The sequence below is a fragment of the Filicampus tigris genome, chromosome 6, assembly GCF_054856515.1.
Source record: "Filicampus tigris isolate MCC_2025a chromosome 6, RoL_Ftig_1.0, whole genome shotgun sequence".
In the NCBI taxonomy this organism is placed as follows: Eukaryota; Metazoa; Chordata; class Actinopteri; order Syngnathiformes; family Syngnathidae; genus Filicampus; species Filicampus tigris.
Genome location: NC_141222.1, coordinates 19,499,900 through 19,521,765, shown reverse-complemented (window position 1 = coordinate 19,521,765; position 21,866 = coordinate 19,499,900). Strand labels below are relative to the sequence as shown.

The window sequence follows — 21,866 nt, the reverse complement described above, 5'->3', positions numbered from 1 at the left end:
GAGGGAGTACTTCTTTTAGATTAAAACAAATCCACAAGCACAAACAAGACTGGGAATTTTGAGCAGCAATTTTGGGTCAGGAAAATCCACCTGGGGGACTCCATCCAGATGTTTCCTGCTCAATATCGGTCACATTCAGTAAAAGGGCCGCTTAAATAGGGTAGACACACACACAAATACATTTTAGTGTCTCCAAGCGTCACTTGATACATAGCCCATACTTTAAAGAAACCACAAGCAATATGACCAAGTTTTTCTTCTGTTCATATCCTTATAATGTTTCCGTTGGGAATGTTTTTAAACACACCTATGCCACTAAAGACAAGCACAAGAAAATAACCTGCACAAGATTTGCAGCCATTTTCTGTGGTTGAAATTGTGGTTCAGTTTCTTATACATATTTTATATTCATGTGTCAAGAAATAAAAGGCAGTTTATCATTTGAAAGTGTTGTTTGAATAACAGTTCCCTTGAAATATATCTTCCAGTACACTGAAAAATGCAGTTTTTGATTACAAGCAAAATAATGAACATTTTGATGGATTAAAAACAAAACACACACTGATTGTACGAAACTGCAACCTAAGGTGGAAGGTTACCTGGCCTGTACTGTATGTCCCACCTGTTTCCATTCATGGATTCCTGCAAGTAAATCAATATTGTGTTCAACTCAGCAGTCCCAGATTTCACACTTAGTCCATATGATTTGTAATTGAGTTTTTTCCCAATATTTATACTTTCTGTGACATTTTTGTTTGGTGGTGTGCAGTGAGATTTCTAATGTAAAACAGGTGGCTTGACTGTAATAAAAATGAGTACTTCTACTGTAATAAAATATGGATACGAATGGAAATAATTTAAAAAGATGTATTAAATATAACTACATTTAATATATATATATATTTTATATAAAAGGAATGATAAAATACATTTATATAAAAAAATAAATAAACACATTGGAATGAATGTAGTTCAGAGTTGATTGACAAGACCAAGAGCCAATGGAGACGCTGTGTGTCATTAGTAGGCGGGGCTTTCACAGTCCGTGTAGTTCTTGTTTAAAATGTCTCCCTAACAACCGACCCTGGGATTCAAACTGTGGAACTTTTTCAGCGGTCCAAACGCCTCCTGAGTAAGTCACCCAACATTTTTTTACTCGCCCTTAACAAACCCTGACGCGTCAGGTGAAAGACAATTTGTTAAATGTTACCTGTTCGCCACGGAGCTACAAGCTAAGCTAACTGGGTAGCTCGTAAACGCTTCTTCTTTGGTTCTAGTGTATCCACTTTCTTGGTGTGTACAAACTGGCCACAGTGCCCCACAGGTGTCCTTTGTTTTTTTAACATATAAACGTGCTATTTGTGTGGAAAATGACATTTAATTCTGGCAAATATATGCTTCGTTAGGTCGCTAGCTTGATAGGTTGGTAGGTTTCTTCTCATTGTGTGTTGTAGCTAAGTGTTGCTAGGTACTAACAAATGAAATGTACATTTTTAGCTCCAATTGTTTTCTCGTGGTATGTATTCACAGGAGTCGGAATGGCAGGAACCGGCGAGGGGAAGAAAGAAGAGGCCGACTACAAGAGACTACACAGCTTCCCTCTCATCAGGGTAGGAGAGTGGTGATATCATCCTTCGTGATGTTCTGTGAACTGGATCTGTAGACAGGTTAGGAGAGTGCAATGGTAAAAAACAAAAATGCTTTAAGAATGACAAAATGTATAATGCACATTATAAATACACTCACTACAAGGTCGGGTACAAAAGTGAGTGAATGCCTATAACCTGTGTGCACAGTTTATTAATTGAAAAGCACAGTGGTACCTTGACTTGATGAGGATAGGTTGATTGATAGGTAGAGAAGGCCCCCTGTATTTTAAGTTCAATATTGACGAAAGGCGAGTTATGTAATGCTTTTGAAATCAGTTACATTAGCTGAAAGGCCGACTATCTGACATCTTAAGTTAGCCTACTAATATTTACAACCAAATATTTAGAATATTAATGATTATCATCAACTAAAAAGAGTGAAAAATCATTGAAACACTCACTCTATTTGATTCGAACATTAATCAAAGCTTAATATAGTTTACCACTCAAACTGCTTTTATACTCGCATTTTAGTGATGAAAAGCATCACACAGGTTGCTTGTAAGTTTTGCTCAGTGTAAGTAATATGTTGCATGTTAAATGCTAGCTGCTCAAGGGAATTTGCACAAAATCTGCAAATTCCTTTTCTTATTTAATGTCTTGTGGCTAGGGAGAGAGTGCCATCCTGTTTTCCATCCTACAAACAGAAAAATGTAAATGATAATTCAGTTATCGATTTGTCCTCAGCACACGGATATGCCAGAGGAAATGAGGGTGGAGACGATGGAGCTGTGCGTGACCGCCTGTGAAAAGTTTGCCACCAACAATGAGGTACATGAGTTCTGTTGGCGACACGTAGCCGGGGTTTTTTAACAACCGCATAGTAATCCATCAATCACAAAGTAATCCGTGAACAGGTGAATCTGCGGCTACCAAACCACAAGTACTGAATGTGGGGGTCCACTCAATTGGGGAGGGGGGGAAAAAAAAAACTTTTTGAAAGACGAAGTAAAACTCAACCACTGAGATGATACTTCCTTGAGACCAGTTATTATCCTATTACCTTTGGCGCTATCTTGTGGCGTTTTAGGGCATGACAGATGTATCACAAAAAAACGTGGATAGTTTTGAGTTGCTCAGCAATTAGCTGAGATTAAGTTCCACAGAAAAAAACATGAATGTTGAAATCATGAATAGCAAACTGTGAGTTGACAGGTTTAATTATTATTATAATTACAAACCAAAATGGTAAAACAGTAAGTGTGCCAATAACTGAACGTGTGCCGCGTGACCACGTGTAGTAGATCAAGGAACCCGTAAATGACTGTATAGTTTGGTCCAAATCCAAACTGGTATTTTTATTTGCTCAGAATTGTTCTGATTTATGTTTTTTTTTTTTTTTTTTTTTTTTCTCTTCCATGTTTTTTATCGCCGCTGGTCTCCAGAGCGCCGCCAAGATGATCAAGGAGTCCATGGACAAGAAGTTCGGCAGCTCGTGGCACGTGGTGATCGGCGAGGGCTTCGGCTTCGAGGTCACACACGAGGTGAAGAACCTGCTCTACATGTTTTTCGGCGGGAGTTTGGCCGTGTGCGTGTGGAAGTGCTCCTAGCACACACAGTAAGACACACAACCTCTTCCTTGTTTTTGCTCGTCCCACTATCCGGTCACCGATTCGGTGAGAGAAAATCAGCCGCCAGTTGGACTCTGGCTACAAAAAGTCAGCGAGGTTGACGGCTGCTTGGACTTGGGGAGAAGAACTGTGACATCAAGTCTTGACTTGCAGACACTTGAACAGCTTCTTGCCTTATCTCACATTTGTCTTTTTTTCCCAAGGAGTTTCCATGGTGTCACCGCTCACTTTGACAAAATAACCTAGCCGGCCAGGGTCTCCAAACACCTTTGTCCTCTTTCCTCTGCAGGGAACGTCTGGTGTGCAGGTGTGTGTGTGTGCTGGACACACATGCACACGCACTGTTCTTTTTTTAAACCTACACCAAACATCACCACCTAAAATGTCCACGTCATTTCTCAACTTTTCTTACAATTAGACGCACTTGTCTTTCAATGCAATGTTTTTATATTTTTTAAACGTGTACATAGTTGGATGCGACTTTGAACAAGTGGCGTCTTCTTACAAACGACCTGATCTACCTTTTTTTTTTTTCTTGCTCTAAAGGTTTTTTATAATAACCCGGCATGTTTTACCGCCTTTGTTCCGTTTAAACGGTGCCGACACAGAATGAGGGGGATGAATTGGAGTGTTCCGCCTTTTGGGGTAGTATCTGAGCCATGACTGAGGCGGAACTGCCTGTGTGAAAAAGTAATGGCTGGGGCAGAGTTGTGAATTTTTGCCTTCCTGAGATAGTATCAGAGCCATAACAAGAGTAGCGATCGCCCGTGTCCAAGGGTATTCACAACAAGAGGCCAGGAGTGTGAAGTATAACACCAAACCCTTACTTCTCCCAACCGGCCGTCGCTGCCCGACAAGCATTTTATACGTATCATTAGATGCTGACGTCGGCAAATTAAGTGCGCACAGTAGTGGCAATAATCCCGCCTTTAGATGGGGTCTGTGTCAAAGGTGAAGAAATGGCGTTTTTTTTTAAGAATTTTGTGCAAGAGGCCTATGTGCCTGAAACTGAAAAAAAGTCATATAATACACAGTGATGGATAATAAAGTTTGAAATGTGAAACAGCATCCTGTGTTCTCAGTATTTGTTGTCAGGACACAATAGTCCTTTGATTAGTTTTGTTCTAGCGCAGCTGGGAAGTAACACGAGACACAACGGTCATTAGCGACTGCATCAAGCACATGTTGTCTTGTGTTGTGGCTGGATTTGAAAAAGTTGAAAAGCAAGCGTACTTGTCACCGAGGAATACCGAGCCGCCGGCTAACACGACTCTTCAAATAAAAAGAGGGAGAAACTCAAAAAGATCCCTCCCGAAGTAACTCAGCAAAGAGGAACTAGATGAGCGTGTACGCTTTTAATCAGCAGCCAAAGAGAATACAAACGGAAAGTTACTGTTAGTATAGTCTCAAAGTTGAAATTTGTGGCATCCTAACAAAGGGCCTGACAGTAGCAAAATATTCAGCAACAATGTCAGCAGTAAATAACTAAGAACTTTACTCTCAACTCAACTTGTACTTTTAAAGACAACCTCCTACTATAATATAATTTTTAACAAACGGTTCGTGAAATTTCAAGTCATTTACAAATATTTTTTTTATTGCGATGTACAGTGCTTAACAAATGTATCAGGCCATTACCCCAAGTAAGGTTTGTAGGGCTTCCTCAAATTTAGCAGCAAGGTAGTAGTTACCAAAATATGTTTGAATATTTTGTTAGAGAAACTCAGAAGAAATGTCTCCAAACATAACACACACATGCATTTCAAATCCACCAACACCCTCAGACAAAATCCTGTTCACTCCAAAGACAAAATCCTGAAACGCAAACTCAGCAAAATACGCAGTGAGGAATGCACTGGAAAGTCCTTCGAGGACAACGACATTCCAATTCTGACTTCTCTCTTGACATCTTCGTCAAAGTAGAACAGCTGTCTTAAACAGGATGGCTTTGAAGCATCACCTTTTGCCTGCTGATTACAATGTCCCAACATCTCTCCCTCCAAAGATTGCCTTATTCCATGAGAAGAGTTTTCCCTAACGAGCTGTTTTGAAAAGGCGAATGAACAACTGATTGGTTTACAGGACGATCGTCCTACTAACCTTCTCTAAGGGACACATTGGATGACTCTTCACCTAAAAGAAAAATAGATGAATAAGATATTTGAGCTGAAAGTCAACAAATCACTAGATGCCAATGTAACCTTTTCCAGGGCTAAAAAAAAAAAAAGTACATCACTGAAGGTAGGTTGAGGTGTCAAAAGCAGTGATGTTGTACATCCTACACTTGAAATGACATCATTGATTGTGACTTGTTAGAACATAATCTATCAAGCCTTGGTCTGCAGGTGTTTGCTGAAAGGAAATGTTTTCCCCATGCTTGTAAAAAATGACGTCATTGCCGCTTGTATTATGCCAGCACAAGGGCACTGTGACCCACTGATGTTGACAGAATGAGTATAATGTACCCAAACACACAATCAGGTCACTTTGCACTCTAGCCACGCACAGGAGAATATTGTGCACTCAATAGGGAACAAATCTCTGTAAACATGTTTACATTGTTTGCAGACATGTTTTGATGTCTGTATGTTTGTGGATAAATTGTATGTGAAGAACAGATTATGCGTGAATGCACAGAGAATTTATTACAATATGGATTTCAGGTTTGACTGGATAAAGTATGTGAGTGTGTTTGTGTGTAAATATCAGAGGTTTAAAGGAGAAGTCAACCCAAACATTTTTTTCAAGAATATGTTCTATGCAAGACCACTAGTTGAAACAAGGTATTCTGATAAATATTGCGTTTGTGGAATAAGAGTTAATCCACCCGTTTTTAGCCATCTCTGGGGGCGGCGGTTTTGTCACTTCTAACGACTGAAAATGACATCACAGTGTCTCAGGGCTTAGGTAACGACCAATCACGGCTCAGCTTCAGAAAACAGGTCAGCCGTGATTGGCCGTTACCTGAGCAGTTGTGATGTCATTTTCAGTTGACAGAAGTGACAAAATGGCTGAGATGGCTAAAAAGGGATGGATTTTGCTGCTTGACTCATGTCCCACAAACGCAATATTAATCAGAATGCCGTGTTTCAACTAGTGGGCCTGCTGGGAACATATTCTTGAAAAAAAGATGTTTGGGTGGACTTCCGCTTTAAGTGTGTGAATTGCTCCTTGTTTAGTGTGTCAACCATGTCACTGGGCAGCACAGTGACGACTAGTCACCCTTTAAATGGGCCGATTGACTGATTACAAGTTTGAAGACACCTGTGATGCCAATTAGAGGAAACACCTTGGTTGAACATGTCCCTATGGTCAAATTATTTTCTATGTGTGCCATCATTTTTGCACAGGCCAGTTTCATGATTTTTTTTTTTTTTAATAATCCTGTTGAAACACAATTCAAATAGCATTTCTGATTTTCATTGGTTAATTTTCATACATTTTAACATTATTATTACTTTTATTGGATTCATTTTATTTGTGTGACCACTGACCACTGGGTTTGTCTTTAATTAAGAGGGGTAGCGACAATCTTGTCTACATGTGTATGTTAATGTGACTGGCCAAACAGATTATCTGTATATAAACGGAGAGACAATTTGCAGTAAAAAAGCTAAAGACTAAAATTAATACTCGGATGCTGTGCAAATGCGCTCCTTTCGCATTCATGCAAAAATAATCCTAATGGTAAAGTCCTTTAAACATCTCTTAAATGTCCGCATCCCCAAAACACCTGAAAAGTGATTATTGAACTAGTCTAAATAAATACACACAAGCAATACGCTGGAGTTATAGCACACACTTACATGGACAATATCAACTCTCTGATGACTCCAGCTGGTCCTGTAAACAGAGCCCACCCCTCCTAACCTGCTGACAATTTGGCGCATCTCATTCATTATTCATACCAGCCCCCTCTTTAAATATCTCCTCCCACCGACTTTATCGCTTCGCTGTTAAAAATTCATGCGCCGAGTCACACTCCAGGCTCACTGAAAGGCTTCATCTTGCACAGAAGCTTACAGCTGGGGACATGTTGGCACGAGTTGATGGTGTTAAATGTCATGCACACATTCCTCGCATGCAAACTTTGTAGTATCAACACGGCCTTCATGAAAATTATGAAAATGGCTATTGACTGCTTGGAAGATTTTGAAATCCTCAAGTGTTTTAAGTTAATTTTGCAGGTTCAGGTGATCAGGGATGTTGTAATCATTATGTGAATATTACAAAGAAAATTTCACATTATTAGATTATGGGTAGGTAAAGTTGTTTTTTACAGAGCACACTACCGGCTCGGTTCAGTTCATCTTAAACGGAAACTGCAGAGTGTAGTATTGCAGCTTTCATAGCTAAGACACAGTAAAAGCCAAGCAAACATGAGCACACTGATTTAAAAGAATAAATAAAATGACAAAGAATAAGCGAATCTGCTCAATCAATGAGAAGTAAAAACACTTTCCTCAAAATTTAGGGATTATTCGGAGAAATTTCAGGATTAACCTGAAATGCACTTTGAACTTTACAGGTGATCTTGATTTGACCTTCTCTAAACTTTTGAATGGATATGTTGTGCTGTTTCAGTATTTTTTTTGCACAAGAAAGGCAACATTCACAACAGGTTTTTGATACATGGATGGACCGATTCATTTCCTGGTTCAACTGGAATTGGTATTTAAAAGTCCTCTTCATCATGCTGTTCACATTTTGACGTCATGAGACCAAGACGACGCCTAACAACTGATCAACGGTACCTCGCCATTGCAGTGATTCAAACAGGATGTTGTCAGAGGGCAGTGGCCACCAAGCTTTTAGTGTCACAGAGTGGCATCAACAGGTTGCAACTGTCATACCGGGAGTGGAAGAGTCACAAAAAGGCATAGAGGTGGAAACGTATCAGCCGAAAATTGAAACCCAAACCTCCATTTTGTACTGGATTTTAGGCTTTGTTCAGTGTTGCCACACACTGTGTCCTCATTCGATGTTTCTCTCGAGTTTGAAAGCTGAGCGCTGTCTCTTAGCAACCTCCTCAGTACCTGAAAAAGAAGGTTGCAGCGGCTTCTGAGTGTTTGCACGAGCGTGCGTGGGGCGGGTGAAAAGACACAGGTGGAACAAAGAAATGAGCGATAGTCTCAAAAGTTACCTCAGGATAGAAAGAAATTGCACCAGAAACGAGCATCAGGCCAGAACTGATATTAATTTTTCATCTGGACGTCACTGGTTGGCTCTCTTTTGTAGTGGAGATATGGAAAACATAATTTAATATTGATATAAGTGTGTATGCGGGCAAATGTTTTGTGTGCGGCTTCCAATTTGACCATTAGAGGCCGCGTCTTCCACAGTGAAATTAAAAGAACGCAGTGAATTTTGTGTGATGTGAGTGAAAAGGGATAAAAGCTACTCTGCTGGTGTTGATGTGTGCATCAAGCCTTTAACCGACTTGTTTACGAAACACCAGCATGGGACATAAGATGTTCCAAAAAAAGACCCCAAAAATAAAAGAAGCATGGGGGCATGCGAGGAGAAAAACAAATCATTAACACAGGGGAGACACATGAAGACGACAGCTCCCTGCTACGATTCAGAAGACCAGGAAACGAGAACTCATCTCTCCTTGTGTAAAAATGTGACACCCAAAGCATAAAAGACAGGAATATACGAACTGGATTTTGACAGTGGCTCATGGGGATCTTCATATTTGTGCTTTAATTGGTGACCACCCTGAAACCCTTGCGGCTTATCAGATATGAATGTCCACTCAGTTTACCAAGATTTTACTGTATTTAAATAAACAGCAAGTCTCAACGACTTGAAGCGCAAAGTAGAGATTCAAATATTAGTGCCTGGCTTCGAACTTGTGCTGAAAAAGTTCTTCAACAGTGATTCACAAAAATCTACTCACTGGTCATACCAGGCAATTTCCTGGTTTATGGAAGATGACCAACAGATCAGGGTCACGGGGCAGTACAACTATGATTTTGCGGGATCTATCTTGCACCACCTCTTGACAAAGTTTGGCGTACACTTTGCATTCAGTATTTGCATGGTATTGTTTATGAGATATAAAATAGAGAAATTCCAAACCATGTGTGCACTGCAGTGCCTAATGGAAATCCATTCAGTCTATAAGCCTAATACAGTAGAGACACGTGATGTGATTCACTACAAACCTGGCCCTTCCCCAAAACTAAGACACATCAGGAAAAGAAAGATTTAATCTGACTAAGAGTAGTGCTTAGTCAGTCTCTGCCAATTCTGACAGTTCCAACTAGTGCACTGAGTGGTACTAGGATCACTTTAACCTGGCAATGTGTCCAGTAGGGCACAGTCCAAACAAATGGATAAAGACTAACCCGCAGCTGATACTGAATACTCCTTTTCAACTGTAGCAGTGTGGCAGAAAGCTTCATTGAACAAGTAAGTTGCCTTTTTCTCAACGGATGTTTAAATATTCTTAAGTGTCTTAAGTGAATGGAGTGCTGGGTAGGAGTGACAGGTTCTCTATTCGCGTTATTCTACATGTCCTCCCTTTGGCTTTTTCCTTCCTATTCCCAGGAGGATGATGTGGCGAATGCGCCGTCGCTCCAGGACAATCTGTCTGTTCTTGGCACTCGTCTCCATTTTCCTGCACCTCCTCCTGGTGTTTGTCTCACTTTCCTTGTACCGCCAACCCTGTGACCTCCCGCCACTCACCAGGACACCCTTACGGAACCACCTGGTAAACAAAAGCCACGGCTTCGCAGGCATGGCAGTTTTGGCTGAATCGACGGACAGACCACAAAGAGATTCTCCTGGTGACAATGGTCATGATGGAGTGCCTCCGGATAAATTTCAAGAAGGAAGGATTGTACCGGTAAAAGCGCCCATTGTCGAGCCACTTGCGTCCAGTCTGGCGAAGCTACGGGCGCTGTTTAACCATCCCCTTTACAATGCGCCCATGTCGGCAATTCAAGAAGACGATTTGTTGTTGAAGGTCATACCAAAGATGAGGTCTGAGAGGAGCTCCCAGATGTGGTTAGTAGTCGGAAGCTGGATTTACACTGACTGCAGGTTCAAGTGTACCGTTTACGATTTCATGCTTGTATCCGATTTTTCTATTTCCGTGTAGCCTACATTTCAAGTGACGCATTCAATACAACTCATGAAACAAATTCGGACACCCACACTGCATGTTACTACACAAATATAAATACCAGGCGGAACACAAATATTAAATGTGAGATATCGTATGATGGCGCATACCTGAACATCAGATTTTTATCCACATTTGAAAGAGGCCTGATTCCGATCTGAGGATATCCGATTCCATGTGTTATTTTCTCTTATCCCTGTAATCCTGTGTCACCTAAGACCAAAAAAAAATGGTATCTTGTAATTGAAACCATGCGGTGTAAATCCAGGCAGAGTGGACACTGACAGTGCACACTGACAGCATTTCCCTAGATTCGCATACTACCATTGCAGCTTCCACAAGAGAACCAAACATCAAAGTTCCAGAAGATCTTAAAAACGTATAAATAAGTAAAAATCAAACATCTGAGCGACATCACTCCAAATGACCATGACTGTGTCTGCAGGGTGAGCGCGAGCCAGGAAGGTTATGATAATGTCAACTGGAACAGCAGCAGCGACAGCCATCCCCCCTGGCTGCGCTTTCACCTGGCCATCTCCCGCTGGCAGCTCTACCCCCACCCGGACCCCAACATGGAGTCTGTGACCCAACAGCTTGCCACTCACCGCATTGTTAGCGCAGGTATGATGCAACGCCTCACTTGTCGTCGCTTGATGTTGCGACTGCTAAAGGTGAGGTGGTCTCAAGTGAAGAGGCTGCGGGAGGAGTAAAACTGAAGAGGATTTACCCCCCCCAAAAAACGTTCATGAAATGAGATGCCTGAGCCAGAACTGGAGGTCAAAGGGTGGGTGTCCTTGGAGGACAAGGACAGATCGGAGGGAAGGGTTGTGTAGAATAGCTGACACTCGCAGTTTAGGAGTGACACTTTCAAATGCAGATTCCACTCTTGTTTGATGCTGTAAGCATCAAGGATCCTCGAAGGGGCTTTTAAGAACCTTGGAGGATAAGATGAGGATGCTACAGAGCTTTACATTCATTAGGTTCACACTTTTACTTGTTAGCACAATTACATTGCCCTAGAAAAAATTGAATTGATGGGTTTGTCGGACAAAAACTGGTCTTATAAAATGCACAACTTATTGTAACATAGAAACAATGCTCAGGTTGTAGTTTCCGTTCCAACCGTACTCAACATCTTGACAGATTATGTTGAACTGTTGTCATGTTACTAATAACATGCTCATCTTTGTTTTTCCAGTACAGAAAACTGGAGGTACACAGCTGAAGCTGGTGATATCATTTCCAAACTACGGGCAGGCCATGTTCAAACCCATGAAGTGAGTTGATAATGGTAAAATGTGGCATTTGAGAGACCTTACGAAAAAAAAATACGATGTAAAAAAAAAATCATACAATTTGTGTGAATCCCTGAGTTCCTGCCTTGCTCAAGGAAAACCTAACACGTTTCACACGTCCTTAATAACTTGGCTATGGAAAATGTATTCCAATCAAGTGCTGCTAGAGTGGAAACTGTCAGGTCGAACATTAGCCATTCTGGAACTCTGGTCGACATAGAACACAATAAGCAAGGATCTGTGATCAATTCCCTCTTAGTTTGCTCTTCACAGTCGCTATTGGTTGGCAGCAAGCAGTAGGAAGTGGATGAAAGCATGGTGTCTCCATTCTGCGCTTGCAGGCAGGAGAGAGATGATGAAACCAACTACAACCTCTACTATTTCTCAGACTTTGAGCGTCACAATGCAGAAATTGGAGCCTTTCACCTAGACAGGTACGAAGTCACCCACGTGTAAAGAGGGGGATAGGCCTACACATACCAATTTTTAACATTCCACAAAAAGTGTGTTTACTGCTTTGAATAGTCAAGATAACCAACACATCAATACATATCAATATTCCCACTGAAAATCGTAATTATCCTCCGCCAAAACCAGATGTCTTAGTACCAAGACTGAGTAGTGAGAGGCAGCATGGCATGCAGACATGGATGGATAAGAAGAAATAGTAGAAGATAGTATCACTGTTAGCTTACCTGGTAATCCTATTGCAGCTGCAACCTCTTCTGCTTGCAGTTTCTATTGTAGTGAATGTCGCTCTATTTGTGTGTCTGACACTAGTGTGAGCTTCAGGTTATTCCTGATATATTGGATAGGTTTAACATTTACAACTGTTGACTGCCCCGAGCAGATCAAGGAGGGAAAACTCACTCTTGACACACCCACACCACAGGATAATCACTCAGGGTAGTCTTTTAAAGACATCCAACAATCAGACCTTGCTGACTTTGATCGCATGTGGGGAGAAATGCTCAAATTCGGCCCGATTATTGGTATCTGTTTCCCGCTATAAAAAACTACAAGCGTACAAGTGCGCAGCGGAGCTTACGTTACATAAAACCCCACTGTAATTTCATCATATGTCTCTGCCCTTCTCTGGTGTGCTCATTCTGTCACTTCTCATCCTTTGTATTCCTTCACGCTACAGGATTTTGGGGTATCGGAGGGTACCCCCAGTGGTTGGGAGGCAGGTGGATGTGGTCAAAGAGATTAAAGACATCACGACGGACCGCAAACTGGCCCGGACATTTTTTAACTCCCCCGGTAGTCCATGTGTTCAATTTTCATTTTAACACTACATGTTTGTAATTGGGTTTTTCTGCATGCTCCTCCAACCATTACTTCTCACTCCCCTCCACTCTCCCTGCTCTTGCGGTTCCCCCTAGTGGGCAATGTGTGCTTCTACGGCCGGTGCTCCTATTACTGCTCCACAGAACACGCGTTGTGCGGCAGACCTACGAACCTGGAGGCCTCCTTGGCCCTCATGCTGCCCGACCTCTCCTTGGCCACCCGGAGGAGCTGGCGATCGCCCTGGAGACGCTCTTACAGCCGCAGCAAGCTGGCAAAGTGAGCGGATAGTTGTTACACAGGGGGGTGATTGTGATAAATGGGCTGTCAGGTCACCGCAAGTGAAGTGTATTTCAGATGGGAGACAGAACCAGATTACTGCGCAACCATCAAGAAGACGGCGCCCTATGACAAAGGCACAAGGCTGGTGGACTTCATTGACATGGTCATACTGGATTTCCTCATGAGTAGGTTCATATTTACATTCCAATTTTCTCATCATGTGTAGTGGGGGCCACACAGATCAAACCATGAGGACAAATCAAAATGTTAAAAAATGACAATAAAATCCCTAGCAGAGGAGTTTTCAATCGCAATGTATACTGAACTTAAAGCCCTTTTGTTTTTGCTCCAATTTTTAACGAGCTGAAATCTCTCAAATATTGTCCATACATCTGTCTAACACAATACAACTGCACAATTTAGAGTAGCCTTTTCTTGTCGGCAGCCTAAGGCACACCTGTTCAATTAGCATGAACTCTATTTAGCATTTCAATATATATAAATATCTCGCAACGGAGAACTGCTCCCTTGAAAAGATTTAGGCAGATTTGTGAACAATATCTGAGAGAAACAAGCCTTTTGTGTTCATTGAAAAAGTATTGGCGCTTTGAGTTCAGCTCATGAAAAAATCTTGGTTTCATCGGAACAGAACACCTTTTTTCCGCAGTTTTTTGGGAGTTTGGGAGATTAGGGAGAAAATATGGAAGTGGAAGACGACTAGAACATCTGAAATGTATGTGTGATTAATCTGAGGCATTTAAATGCTAAAGTCATTCAACAATGTTTGTATGTGATTGGTTTCTGAACACAGCCACATCCCAGATATAGGGTGTGCACATTTATTCAGCATTATTTCAATTGTTTATTTTACTCCCTTCTCTGGCACAGGTTAGGAGGTCACGTTAAGTGTGGAAAAAGTTGTGAATAATTTCAGAGTTTTGAAACATTTTTTTAACATCACAAAAACCTGACATTTAAATGGAGGTGCGTAGACTTTTTATATTTCTATGCTAATAAGGAATACGAGACACAACTTGTCAAACAGGGGTGAATTTAAATGGCAGAAAACTATCTGATGTCTGTAGTTATACATTTACTTTGTTTACGACCATGCATTTCTAAGGGTTTTTTATGACATCATCGTCAAAATGGACTGCCTTTAACGTGGTACCAATACTTGAAAAACTATCTGCCATAAAAACAGGAAAACAACAGACAAAACCACATTGTTAAGAGCATATTGGTAAAATTAGCTTTATGATATATTGTCCAATGAAGGTGAGCAATCACTTAACTTTAAGAACACTTAAAGAAACTTAAAGAACAATAACAGAATGACTTACTCTGATTTATTGTCTCATTGACGTTCTTCCTAGTGTATTATGTCCTCTTTTCGTGGGAACGAGTGGAAATTCAAGTTAAAATGTTCAATGGCAAAGCTCAAATCGTTACAATGCGGTGACGTTCAATGTCAAGCGAAGAGCTCTGGGTTTTTGAGTTGTACGTGTTGCTGTGGTAACCCCTATGCAGTATGCAGGTAAAAAGAAAGCGTCTCAACGCCTTGCACTTCGGACCACTTTCATGACGTTATAAAACACAGAAACGACGAATTTGTCCAATTCGGCCTACGTGATTGTCAAAGAACGGCTGCTATATTTAAGGGGTCCCCAAAATGTAAGTTGTGCCTTTTCCTTAATACAATCACTTTTTTTTTTTAATCGGATAATGACGTCACGGGTGTTCGCTAGCTCTTAGAGCTAGTGAATGAACTTTAGCTAGTTTTACTTTTTGTCTCTTTAACGGTAACGTTTAATCGACATTTAGTGTTATAAAATGTATATCACTTCGCTTGCCACTTTTAGTAATACAGTAATGTACTCATAAAGCATTGGGGGCATAACTGCCTAACTGGACTGTAAATTAAAAGTCTGTGATTTTACAACAATAATTCAGTGAATTCTGGTCTACATTCACCCAAAAGTGGGCACAGTCGACAAAAGTTGTACTTAACTAATATGTATTAAAAAGTAAAAAAAAGAAAAAAGAAAAGAAAGTAATAAGTAAGGAGTTAATTATCTGCTGAAGTGGTTGAACGAGATAGTATTACAATTTGCTGTCTAAAATCAATTTTGTGGTTGGTACTCGCTAAATTATTGTGAACAATCTCTGGTAATGTTTACAATGTTGCAGAATGATACTTGTGCTATTCATTAATCACTATGTCCTTCCTTGACTAGATCAGGGAAAATGTGTAAAGACAAAGTTGGTGAGCTTTGCTGACGATATCGGCACAGCATATTTGATGCCACTTCACAGGGAAGAGTCCCACCATGGAACCTCTGAAGCGATCAACAGACGGCGGGAAGCCGAACACTAAGCCAAAGAAAAAGGAACCCTCTGCGGTTTGCAACAGTCAAGCCACTTTGCCGCCACTATGGCCCGTGCCATATTCTCCCTCGGCGTCCTCACTACGCAGGAGCCTTTTTGATCCCTCCACCGTAGTTGCTGTTACAGACTCCTCCATCACCCCTGTTCCTGTGGCTCAAGCCGGATCAGTAAAAGTCCTGACAGAGTCAAAATGGAAGGAAAGACTTCTATCAGGAGCATCGGTATCATGCACAGACCTACCTGATGAAGCAGCAAAGAGGTATAGTAGCACATGGGGTATTCTGAATAATATCCATCCATGCGTAATTTTCATCATTCATTCAGTTTAACAGATAAAGATGAACCCAGAGTCACCATTAGGGACTTATTCAGTCTTCCCGCCATTATTGCGGGCGTGTCCCCTGAAAGTCCTTCTTCCACGGTTCGAGAGCAATTATCACAGTCAAAACGGACAGAAAAACCTCCAACAAAGGCCTCTGCATTATGCACCGACATCCCTGTTAAGACTGCTGATGAAGCGGCAGAGAGGTAAGAGTGTGATGATAAATAACATGCTATGCCATTGCTATCCTTTGTACCAGTGATTCACGACCACTGTGCAAATATTACTGTGAGAGCACATCAGGTATGCAACGAAAAATTATTTATTTACTACAAATAATGTATCTTTGTTCATCTATATATGTCAGCGTTGTACAGTGAAAGGCAGAATAATTAAATGCTTTTCCACTACATAGCAGAAGGTGGAATTAACTAGTGTGTTGCCATTCATACAACTACATAGTAATTTTGTGTTCTCTAAACAGGCTCAGATTTCACACAGTTTAAGTTAATTTGAGGTAAATTGAGAGGATATCATTTCAGGATATATACTTTTTGTGACATTTTTGTCTGGCACTGTTCTATGAGATTTTTCTGACACCCAAATGTGCTTTGGCTCAATGAAAGTTAGGAAACATTGCTTTTGTGCTATAATGTCATAATACTGCATTGTTATTGTTTCAGTTTTACAGAGAAAGACACATCGAGAGTCACAAGAAGAGACTTGTTCAATCTTCCTGCCATTATAAGTCCAAGCGTTTCAACTGGAAGCCCCCGTCATTCAGGATCACGGAAGGCCATCACAGAGATAAAATGGATGGAAAAACCAAGACAGAAGCCCTTGCTATCATGCGCTGACATTCCTGTCACCCCGATTGATGAAGCGGCAGCACAAAGGTACTTTACACATGATTTAGATTATAATTTGTCCCTTGATATTTTTTAAAAGAGACATATTTAGCATTTTTTCACAATTAAAACAATTATTTCGAATTGTAATTAGCTCTGTCTCATGCAATTGAGCCACAACGCACCCTACCCCATTCACAATGCAGCTCAGTGGAAAGTCCACTTTTCATTACCATGATTACCAGGGGCGCACGGACGCCGGCCCCGCGAGCGTAGCGCACGGCCGCCGGGCCGCGAGCATGCTCCGTTGAGTTAACAGCTTCTTCCTCGTTGGTTTAAAAGCTGCTTATTCTTTGGTTTAAACGATTCTTCTTCATGTTTGGAAGCGGAAGCGCGCTGCCTACATCATGCACCATGCTGCGATCGGGTTTGTTTTTCTTTATTTTCTATCGAACGTTTTATCGAAGGCATTTTCTATTGGTGTCAATCGCGATACATATCGATATCGAACTATCAGCCCAGCCCTATACACAATACAGTAACATGACAAATATTATAGTACACAAATAGTATAAGCATCTTGTACTGCCTCCCGGTGGCCAACGTTCAGAAGGAATAGGACATTGAATTGGATTGTGGCATGAAATCACAGTGCACGGTACACTATATTTTTATTAAGTACAATGCTATAGAATGATATTTTTTTCTTTTTCACAAACACATTTTTTTGGTTTTAGGATGACTCTTGTTGAAAAGGTTCCCATCACTGGTATGGAGGTTCTTCAGTTGTTCCTTAAGGAAAAAGAAGTGGGAGAACTGAAGGTGTTTTACTTGAAGGAACAAGAGGGCGACTTGTACAGGTTGAGCTTGGCTTTGTTACACTTAGTGGTAGTGACCAACCATTAAATGTGTGTTTGTTGTCTCTTCCACTCAAGACCCTATGACCTGCATGTGGTCGAAGCCAGTGAGGCCGGTTCTGAGCACTATGTCTTCACCCCCAGTACAGTGCTACACGTCACACAGATGGGTTGCGGAGGTCTGGTCTCTTTGGAAGAGTGGCATAGAGAGTCAGTGCTGTGGACAGCTTTGCAGGCGGTCCCCTTTTTTAGGGATTTCATTCTGCGAAATGCTATCAATCTGTAAGTGCACCGATGTACTCAAAAACAGCATTCTTTATTAGGTTCACCTGACTGTAGTGTGTGTAATGCATGAATATCTAATATTGTGGCCAGTGTAGATGTACTAATTACCCCCCCACCCCCCACCCCCCTCCTTCACCTTGGTTTGTCTTTTGTACTAGGTGGTATAGAAATGTGCGTGAAATTGTTTACAAGCGAAGGTTTGAGGAATTGCAGGCCCTCCTGCTAACAAACATCCCCCAGTACAGAAATGGCCTCCTTCTTTTATCCAGGTCAGTCTCAATGTGTGAGAGAGGCCGAGTGCCTGCAGATAACCGTAAAATCGTAAATACAACTTAAGAAGACCACAGGAAAGAGTCTGTCTGCTCAGCACTATATGAGTATAATAGTATTAATAATAATTATTATTATTAAATAGCATTCTCATACACGAAAAGAGGCACGAGAAGTAACATTTTAGCTGAAAGAACAACGGCTAATGACTAGTTTATAAGTCAACCAGTGGCACTGAAAGGTGTGTTTGCCTTTGGTGGTTCTTCTCTATTGCACTTGAAATCACATGAACTGAACTACCTGTATTACTACTACTAAGAATGTACTTTTCTACAGAAGGATAGAAGAGCTGAAAGTGACACACTTGCTACCTCTGGATGAGTCAAAAACATACACATTGTTGGAATTTCAGAAAAGTCTGGTGACCTATATGGAAAATGTTCAGAACAATCTCAGGCAGCTATCACAATTTCGCATTGGCATCCTTAATAAGGTAGTGTTTTTTTTTTTAGATGTTTTATTTATTTTAACAATATTTTTCAAAAGTTACTTTTCAGCTTGTGGAAACTGTTGGAAAAAATGAATTGAGTCTACCTAAATGTCCCCTCCAGGCCAAAGTGGAGAGTTACAAGGTCCTCAAGGAGCTTCAAGAGCACCTCTACTATGCTGAGATGCCACATCATTGTTGTAAACCCATTCATCTGCACCAGGCCCACCTGAATCAGCTGCAGAAGGATGTTGCACATGCCGAGAGCGTCCTGCAGAAGCTGGGCAACTTTGCTGCCCTCATCAATCACATCATCGTGCAGAGTCTCGTCACTGTCGTGCAGCAAAATCTCACGTTGTTCCTCGGCAGCGTTCTGAAAGTAACATAAACCTAATCTAAATGAATCTGACCTAAAGTCAGTGTTAACATACATATGGTATTTTACATTGCAAAAATCTTAGCAGAGCACCAAACAAAAATGTCACACAAAGTATACTTACTTAAATAATGATGACCTCATCTCTGTTTATTCACACATTTTCTTATGTGGTGGCAGTTGAGTTGAACACACGCATGGATCCTTCCTCATCAGCTCTGCCATCTAGTGTAGTGGAAGAGTCTTTAATTGTCAGTCACTGGCATAAATAGATGAACAAATATACGTTAACCTTCATTAAATTGAGTAGTTTCTTGCAACACACGTGATGATTTCTTACAGTGGTTGGGAATCACAGTCTTAATCCAATATGTTGCCTGAATATTTTTGTCTTTGTCAGAGAGAGAATTCTCACGGCGGGTGCCTCTTCCAAACTGACCTGCGTCTCGGTGCCGGTCCGCTAACTCTCGACCCACCTTTACATCTCTTCCAAGAAACACTCACTCAAGCGCTTTTGACTGCCGGCGACTCCATGAGCCAGGTGACTTCCAAAAAATGTAAAGCTTTATTAACTTGAGGTTCCTAATTTTATTTGTGGCTTTTCTCTGGTAGATGTGTGACACTTGTGGATTTTTCCTGGAAGTCAGCGGCACCCCTGATTGTCAGGACGAAACATCTGACCTCGACTGTAATCCATATCGTGGTCTCATAGACTCTCAAGGTATCTTTTTAAATTCAAATTAAGGTACTGAGGAATGGCTTGTGTATTGTATTTAAAAGTTAAATACAGCTGAACTATACTTAAAAATGTATTGGACTTGAAAATTTAATTACGTAGTGTACATGAAAAGTAAAAAATGTACTGCACATCTCTCATAACGCACTATGTGCATCAGCACATCATTTGGAGTGATGCTTTTTCCACGTTTGTAAAGTCCTTGGTTTATGATGGCGTTCCATTCCTCCTGCGCCAAGGTAACCTGAATTGTATAGATGTTGTTGTTAGTCACACCATACTCCAGTGCTTTTTTTTCGTTAACTTAATTTCCACATTTAATTCTTAGGCAAAATTTTCACTTTCAATAAAATCATGCGCAAATGCTTGAAATACCATCTTTCTTCACTTTCCTATCATATCTGACCTTCCCAGGTGAGTTAAAGGACAATGATGGAATGCCTGGTCTCACACATTATAGCTGTTGTCAATGGATCAGAGAACAACGCCCCCGTTGGAAGTTGATGATGACCGTGCAGGGCCACAGAATGCCTGGCTCATACTATCCTCTATCCAAAGAACAACTGGTGTGGTATATTACCATCAATGATGTGGCAATACATATCAACAGAGAACAATCTGAGCTAATGCAGGCAAGCATTCTCTTCCAAGAAAATACCATCTGTTGCCAATGTCAGCACACAATATATTCTTTTGTTTTTGTCTCGACTGTTTGGACAGGCAGCCGAGTCTGAGATCCAACAGCTGTTGAAACATTACATATGGTTACTGGATGTCCGTGTCTTCATCAGCCAATGGAGTCCAGCCTCTTTAGAAAACATGAAGGGTCAACCTGCTTTACTGTATCAGGAACTAATTACGAAGCTGCGCCAGTGGATTGAAAAAATCCACGCGGCCCCCTCATTCATCTCTACCTCCAACCAGCTATTCGTTATCCACTGCACCCACATGAAGGAGTATCTGGGTATGCAAAATGACACATACCATTGGTATACACATATGATTCAAATGTAGTACATGTTGCAAAACATAATGATCGTTAGCTTAATCGCATAGTTGTCTATTTTTTTTTAATTGAAATTGATTGGTAGCATTGAGTTAAAAATGACTTGTGCAATTAAGCCTCAGATAATCGCCATACGTGTATGCATATGGCGATTAGTTGAGACACAGCATCTATGGTCACGATTTGAGGAAAGGTCACAACTTATCTTTTGATTCCATTCTTTACTGTTGGTTTTCCAGGGCAGCAGTTGAGTTTGATTGAAAATGAAGTACAGGAAGAGTTAGTGAAGCAAATGAAACTATGCTCAGAGAGCCTTTTGCAGGATTTGGAGAAAGCTCTTACAGCTCTCAGGACTGAACCCAAAGACTTGCATGACTTGCCAAAATATGTTGATGTGGTATGGACACCCTAATCGCTCTCTTTTTTTTTTTTCTGGGGGGATAGCAATGATAAACTTTTCTGTTTAATATATAACATTTTATTGAAAAATGAAAGGTGTTTAATAGTCAACATGTCCTCAGGTGTGGAAGTGTATGAACATGTTGGTGGAACTGCAGGAACGTTTGGAGTACAATCACACCCTCCAGGACAGTATTTGCATTTATTATAGAGAGATGACCACTCAGGAGCTGATTTTGGAGAAAAAGGTAAACAAATATAACGCAATAATCTTTTCATATTTTTTTTCATCTAATTTGTGCACACACAATACTTTGTTAATAATATGTTTGTCCTCTTACATTTAGATGTTGGACATGTGGGATTGCTATTATTCCCACTTGAAGCAAGCTGATAGCACCTTACGGTCCCGCCTTCCCACAGTGGCTTCTGCACTCTACACAATGTTCCCATGGATGGCTTCCGACTTGAGAAGTTTAGTCTCTAATGCTACCTCTGGGCAATTTCTTGATCCAAGACAAAATGCTGAACATTTGGCCTCCGAATTGAATTATATGAGTCTACGTGTGGAAACCGCCACCTCCAATCTGGTGCAGTTGTCCAGGACTGGTGAAATATTCGTAGGTCAGAAAAAAGAAATCACTATTTTGAAAATTGTATATGTGAAATAGAACTA

General features: G+C 40.9%; 2 protein-coding genes and 2 long non-coding RNA genes across 6 annotated transcripts in view; 2 read left to right on the top strand and 2 right to left on the bottom strand.

Annotated features, from left to right (window-relative positions):
• Positions 1–1,003: 1,003 nt before the first annotated feature.
• LOC147146117 (dynein axonemal light chain 4) lies at positions 1,004–4,288 on the top strand. Of its 3 annotated transcripts, none has more exons than XM_086033459.1 (4): positions 1,004–1,132; positions 1,531–1,610; positions 2,337–2,420; positions 3,035–4,288. In XM_086033459.1, exons 2-4 carry the CDS (start codon positions 1,539–1,541, stop codon positions 3,197–3,199), a joined length of 321 nt encoding a protein of 106 aa, XP_085889585.1. In that variant the 5' UTR covers positions 1,004–1,132; positions 1,531–1,538; the 3' UTR covers positions 3,200–4,288. The 3 variants fall into 3 exon arrangements, with proteins under 3 accessions (XP_085889585.1, XP_085889587.1, XP_085889586.1); XM_086033461.1 differs by lacking the exon at positions 1,004–1,132 and adding an exon at positions 1,174–1,293; XM_086033460.1 differs by lacking the exon at positions 1,004–1,132 and adding an exon at positions 1,276–1,422.
• A 923-nt stretch (positions 4,289–5,211) lies between these two features.
• LOC147146116 (uncharacterized) lies at positions 5,212–7,102 on the bottom strand. Its single transcript, XR_015087125.1, has 3 exons — positions 7,027–7,102; positions 5,321–5,353; positions 5,212–5,262 (listed from the first exon to the last, which is right to left on the bottom strand). It is a non-coding gene; the product is annotated as an uncharacterized LOC147146116 (long non-coding RNA).
• A 920-nt stretch (positions 7,103–8,022) lies between these two features.
• LOC147146115 (uncharacterized) lies at positions 8,023–14,658 on the bottom strand. The gene is made up of 3 exons (XR_015087124.1): positions 14,560–14,658; positions 13,110–13,205; positions 8,023–8,256 (listed from the first exon to the last, which is right to left on the bottom strand). It is a non-coding gene; the product is annotated as an uncharacterized LOC147146115 (long non-coding RNA).
• Positions 14,659–14,759: 101 nt separating this feature from the next.
• The window catches only part of dnhd1 (dynein heavy chain domain 1), a 25,595-nt gene continuing 18,488 nt past the window's right edge, over positions 14,760–21,866 (top strand). The window contains 16 exon segments of the mRNA XM_086033457.1: positions 14,760–14,890; positions 15,454–15,863; positions 15,929–16,132; positions 16,610–16,822; positions 17,512–17,634; positions 17,710–17,913; positions 18,075–18,185; positions 18,523–18,679; positions 18,798–19,052; positions 19,450–19,590; positions 19,662–19,770; positions 20,200–20,443; positions 20,445–20,749; positions 21,031–21,188; positions 21,313–21,438; positions 21,538–21,814. Coding sequence (XP_085889583.1) covers positions 15,547–15,863; positions 15,929–16,132; positions 16,610–16,822; positions 17,512–17,634; positions 17,710–17,913; positions 18,075–18,185; positions 18,523–18,679; positions 18,798–19,052; positions 19,450–19,590; positions 19,662–19,770; positions 20,200–20,443; positions 20,445–20,749; positions 21,031–21,188; positions 21,313–21,438; positions 21,538–21,814 — 2,944 coding nt within the window. The 5' untranslated portion in view covers positions 14,760–14,890; positions 15,454–15,546.